This window comes from Ascidia mentula, chromosome 1, assembly GCF_947561715.1.
Source record: "Ascidia mentula chromosome 1, kaAscMent1.1, whole genome shotgun sequence".
Lineage (NCBI taxonomy): Eukaryota > Metazoa > Chordata > Ascidiacea > Phlebobranchia > Ascidiidae > Ascidia > Ascidia mentula.
This window is the reverse complement of record NC_138566.1, coordinates 21,818,921-21,824,920: the sequence shown is the minus strand read 5'-3', so window position 1 is coordinate 21,824,920 and position 6,000 is coordinate 21,818,921. Positions and strand designations below refer to the sequence as shown.

The window sequence follows — 6,000 nt, the reverse complement described above, 5'->3', positions numbered from 1 at the left end:
TGCTATATTCCCATTTCACGGCGCCGTCTCTTCACCAGAATTAGCAAGTCTCTAACATAGGTCGCTTCGACAATGAAATGTTTACGGCGATTGCAATGGAACTATTAATAGCCGTTATATCAACATGCGTATGGTCCGTGTTTAGATTGTGTTTCAAATTGTCGACCCAAAGAAAAAGTTTGCTTTTTGCTGCAACATATAGAATAAGCACACCACCAAATTAACACAAATAAATCCAACCATTTGAATTAAAAAAATGTTTTTTTGCACTCTAAAATGTGTGCTGGCAACAATTTTCATCATCTTGTTTCTGTTCTTCTTTCTTCTGTTGGAGGAGCGGAATGTGCAAAATTACTGTCAGCATCACGAGACCAGTTGCAGTAATGAAGGCATACCTCATTTCTTCTGTGGCGTCCACCAACATGCCTACGAAATTTTGGTGATGACTGTTTGTACGCGGACGTTTATACATTCTGTCATACATCATTTAATGTATTTTAAATTTTTAAATATGTTAGGGTTTTGTTACAAAAATGTGATTTACCAGTCAGTGGTACAATCGCTGCTCCAATTACAGAAGAAACGAATCCTATCACCGTGTACCCCCAGGTCAAATTCTTTTCTCCAATGATGTTGATGATCACTGAAAGATACATGGTGTGAATTGAGCCGTTTGCAATACTGTGGGCCACGCTGTTGACCATTAAGCCCGTGTAGTCAGTGACAAACCAAACACAAGTAGAAATCACAGCAGTCAACGTTTGCGTGACGATCAAAACCCAAACTGGGTTAATCCATTTAACGTCGCCCAACGCACCGAAGCCGGCCCGTGAGAATATGCTGACAATACTGTAAACTGATAGCAGAAATGAGGAGATCATAGGGTCTACGTTGAGAACGTCTTGAGCGTAGGGGACCAAAAATCGCATATACACCCGCACTCCGCCAAACACGCCAAAGAACACTGCGCACAGCAGCCAGACTTTCGGCACTTTGAGAATTTGCATCCCGGATGTTAGTAACGTCTTGCAAGGATTTGCAACCTCTTTGTCGTCGTTTGTTTCGTCACTTTTGAGGTGAATCGGTCGGAACAGCGAGCACGCTACTGTTGCATTTAGTGTGATTCCGCCGAAAAGCAACATTCCTCCGCGCCAGCCATACGAATCAATAAAGTATTGAATCAATGGCGAAAGAACCAGTGTTCCAACCGCTGATCCGGTCTGTCCAAGTCCAGCAGCCAGGAGTCGGCGTTTCGTGAAGTAACGGGCGGTGATCACGTTCAGCAGAGTGGCGAATAGTCCCATTGTTAAACCTACACCAATTAATCTAGTTTGTTAGTAGTTTGTTAGTTAGCAAATTGAATTATATGCAGACCCGGTTCTGATATGGGCACATTTTATCGTTTTTAAGGTGACCCGGGGTTTACCACGAAAGCCTTAATATTGTCAAATCTAGAAATATTATTTTAGGCGATATGCAGGTGGCGCATTCGTTTTCTAATCGGGTTCCGCATTTCGTACGACCGGACCTGTCTCTATGTTTACATGAACTTTGAACCTACCCGGAAAGGCACCTGCCAACACAAAATTAAACCAAGGATGTTGTCCCACGGAGGCCACGGAAAGTGAGAGACCGCTTACAATGGATACTAACATGCATGTACCGCGGTAACCCAATGCAACCACGAGACCAGGGGTCGCCAAATCTGTAACGATTATAAGTATTAAAAAATGATATCCGAAAACTTTCCCAAATCAACAAAAAAATACAGAAAAATGTTTCACGTTTTTGGCCACTAAGGAATTTGGTTAAATTTTTTCTTCATTATTTTCTGTTTTGAAGGTGGTCAGCTGCTGTGCCTGTTTACACCTCACTGGCAATCGAAGCTGCTTGCCATGTTAGGAGTTTACACATCTCTTTTATCTATTCTCTTTCTATTCAGCCAATTTCGTTCAACTTACAGCCAATAGCTTTGCCGATTTCAAAGAATCCAGTCAACCACGTGACTTCGCCAAACCCGATCCCAAACTCCTCCATCATGGGGGGAAAGAAGAGCGGATAAACGATATTTGCTCCAAATATTAGTGCAGATGAGATGAAGACTCCGAAAACCACAACCCATCCCCATCCCCCATCGGGAGGATCAACAGCCTCAGTATCGCTGCTCATTACACCCTGTGACTTTGAGAAAGTATTAACATTAGCCGTTATTTTTCTTTTACCAATGTAACGGTTCGGAACGGGATTTTTTTATTGTAACATGATTTTCGTTAGCATAGGTAACGGTTCCTAACGACCATTTGGTGTTACAATTTTTGTTCGGAACATAATTTTTTAAGTCGAGTCTCAACATTGGAAAACCGTTAGAGGGAGGTAGAGGTCCATATATTTTGGCGTTGAAAATCCCACACTTGAATTGATTTGATATGTTAATTAGTTTGGAATTCTCAAGTCTGTATTTAAGCAATAAATTTACATATAGTGAAGAGATTTATTGAATATGAAGTTACATAGAAAAGAAATAAACTACAGTGATGAACAACGTTGTTGCAACAAGGCACAGCTGTTAGAGCATACAGTGATGAAAATAAATGAATATTATTTACAAAAATAATGGAAGTGAACACTGAACAATGAAAACATTGCGTGTAGCTTCTATGAGTCTCTTATAAACCTCTTAAGTATCAAGGTTGCGTAAGTTCTTCCGGGGTCTAGTGTAAGTCCGACCATCAGTAACAACAAATTGTCTATTAAACTTATAGCTTTTTGTTTTAACTTCTCTATGTTTGAACACTGAATGCATAGCTAGTGGTACTGCAGGTCGTGTGATGTAAACCGCCTTTGAAGTTTTGGTAACTGTTTTGAGGGAGTGACAATGTGCCCGCAATTGCTTTACAAAGCCGCATGTGTAAAGACGTTTTGATAAGACTTTTTCCCGTGTTCCATCATAGGGGGGAGTTTTTGTTCGACAGCGACACTCTATCTTAAATAATGCCCTCCCTAGAGACTTATACACTTATCAAATATCCACATGGTATTTACGAAAACACTGCCTTTTTCTCACTACAACGCACGTCACGTGGCTTCCAGTTTGTACGATAACGCTTTCGTCTTTCTGTGACCATTCTATTCTATTTTATTCAATTCTATTCCATCCTATGCTATTTTGAACAAGACTCATTCTGATTTCGATTCGATCAATAAACCATATTTGGAATTATTCTGCCTGTCTGCATCTCGGCCGAGAGCACAGGTGAATCGACAATTTAGTGGCAACTAGCCAACAGGTCAGCCGACCTTCATATTGCGGTAGCATCACCGACACAAATTGTCAGGGAAGCCGAGTACTTTGCGGTAGTAAATTTTTCAATATCAGATTGTTTGTCAACTTGCTTCTTCATACAATAAAGATAAACAGGTCAAAAGGCCACAAAGTAATACACGCGACGAAAGAAAGTGTGAATTTAATCAATCAAACTCCGCGGCAAATGGGAGATTACAAAAACTGTATAACTTCCAATGTTTGTGGTAAAATGAGCTTATACTTTACAACTATGCTTCATATGATACGTAACTTTTCGCTACAAATGTGAACTACAGCTACATCAATTTTGAACATCACAGCTTAGTCGGTTCGAAAAATGCATACTATCAACCTTACAACAACAAGAATATTACAAAAATCTATCGCACATAAAGAAATTGTCGCGTAAAATTGTATAACTTCCAATATGAGATGTAGGCTTACTATACACGTGACTATAAAGTAACTACCCGTATGTCAAGAAACTACATGCAACTACAAGGAATAATAGAGCACAAAGAAATCGTCACAAAAAAACGCATCAAGCTGAAATTCAAAAGTAAAATTGCACGACCAAATATGACAAAATTTTGTTCCAACTAACACTTTCCGTAACAAAATTTTGTTCCAACTAACACTTTCCGTAACAAAGTTTTGTTCCAACTAACACTTTTCGTGACAAAATTTTGTTCCTCTGTAATAGTGGGAAACAAAGTTGAAATTTCTGACCAAATTTCTCAGCCAAATATTCGACACCAGGTAGGGGTTAAGAGTTATACGTAAAGTTACACACCACGATACTCCGCTGTGCTACGAAAGTATCATTACAAGTCATTGAGATTTTAAAAACATCAACATGGAATGACTTTCTCAAAAAAGTAACAATGTGGATCGAAGCAAAGTGTTAAGGGTGAAAGGTCGAGACAAAACTGCAACGGATTTGGAATTCGTTTACAGCGACTGCACCATACGGAATCCAGTTTTTAAATTTATACTAATCAATCACCAACCATTAATCTATTTGTTTCCTTACTATCAATGCAGTAATATTTCATGCAATGGCATGATTGGCAGGATCACCTCACTATCACTGCATTAGTAGCCTATGTTTAAATATACAGATATGAGTGACGATTGGTTGATGCTATGGCGGCCGTATAAGATGCGGCGGTATTACCAAAGAGTTGCCTACCTTCAATATAAACAGTTTTGAATCAATCGACATATCATTTTGCAAGCAAATATAAGATGCCAGTACAAAACGAGCAATGAAAACCAAATTGGCATATGTCCTATAGAATTTGATTGTTTGCCGAAAACGCATGTTTGAAACCATGGTGGCTAAGGTTTGGCGAAATGGACTAAATTTGACTAAATTTGACAGTTGTCCGCCTGTGATTTCGACAATTTTATATCAAGCGACTTGAAATTTTGCACACAAATATTAGATGCCAGTACAAAACGAGCAATGAAAACCAAATTGGCGTATGTCCTATAGAATTTGATTGTTTGCCGAAAACGCATGTTTGAAACCATGGTGGCTAAGGTACGGCGAAATGAACTAAATTTGACAGTTGTCCGCCCGTGATTTCAACATTTTTATATCAAGCGACTTGAAATTTTGCACACAAATATAAGATGTCAGTACAAAACGAGCAATGAAAACCAAATTGGCGTATGTCTTATAGAATTTGATTGTTTGCCGAAAACGCATGTTTGAAACCATGGTGGCTAAGGTACGGCGAAATGAACTAAATTTGACAGTTGTCCGCCCGTGATTTCAACATTTTTATATCAAGCGACTTGAAATTTTGCACACAAATATTAGATGCCAGTACAAAACGAGCAATGAAAACCAAATTGGCGTATGTCCTATAGAATTTGATTGTTTGCCGAAAACGCATGTTTGAAACCATGGTGGCTAAGGTACGGCGAAATGAACTAAATTTGGCAGTTGTCCGCCCGTGATTTCAACATTTTTATATCAAGCGACTTGAAATTTTGCACACAAATATTAGATGCCAGTACAAAACGAGCAATGAAAACCAAATTGGCGTATGTCCTATAGAATTTGATTGTTTGCCGAAAACGCATGTTTGAAACCATGGTGGCTAAGGTACGGCGAAATGAACTAAATTTGACAGTTGTCCGCCCGTGATTTCAACATTTTTATATCAAGCGACTTGAAATTTTGCACACAAATATAAAATGCCAGTACAAAACGAGCAATGAAAACCAAATTGGCGTATGTCTTATAGAATTTGATTGTTTGCCGAAAACGCATGTTTGAAACCATGGTGGCTGAGGTACGGCGAAATGAACTAAATTTGACAGTTGTCCGCCTGTGATTTCGACATTTTTATATCAAGCGACTTGAAATTTTGCACACAAATATTAGATGCCAGTACAAAACGAGCAATGAAAAGCAAATTGGCGTATGTCCTATAGAATTTGATTGTTTGCCGAAAACGCATGTTTGAAACCATGGTGGCTAAGGTACGGCGAAATGAACTAAATTTGACAGTTGTCCGCCCGTGATTTCAACATTTTTATATCAAGCGACTTGAAATTTTGCACACAAATATAAGATGTCAGTACAAAACGAGCAATGAAAACCAAATTGGCGTATGTCCTATAGAATTTGATTGTTTGCCGAAAACGCATGTTTGAAACCATGGTGGCTAAGGTACGGCGAA

At 39.0% G+C, this 6,000-nt stretch overlaps 1 protein-coding gene across 1 annotated transcript; it reads right to left on the bottom strand.

The window, feature by feature from the left end:
* Positions 1 to 271: 271 nt before the first annotated feature.
* On the bottom strand, positions 272 to 2,169 carry LOC145889533 (monocarboxylate transporter 13-like). The gene is made up of 4 exons (XM_082980508.1): positions 1,962 to 2,169; positions 1,562 to 1,705; positions 545 to 1,312; positions 272 to 426 (listed from the first exon to the last, which is right to left on the bottom strand). The coding sequence occupies exons 1-4, from the start codon at positions 2,167 to 2,169 to the stop codon at positions 272 to 274; spliced, it is 1,275 nt and encodes a 424-aa protein (XP_082836634.1).
* Between the last annotated feature and the right edge of the window lie 3,831 nt (positions 2,170 to 6,000).

Coding starts and splice junctions, on each gene's coding strand:
- LOC145889533 (XM_082980508.1), bottom strand. CDS start 2,169: ATGAGCAGCGATACTGAGGCTGTTGATCCTCCCGATGGGGGATGGGGA. Junction 1,706..1,961: donor AATCGGCAAAGCTATTGGCT/GTAAGTTGAACG, acceptor TAATCGTTACAG/ATTTGGCGACCCCTGGTCTC. Junction 1,313..1,561: donor GTTGGCAGGTGCCTTTCCGG/GTAGGTTCAAAG, acceptor TAATTGGTGTAG/GTTTAACAATGGGACTATTC.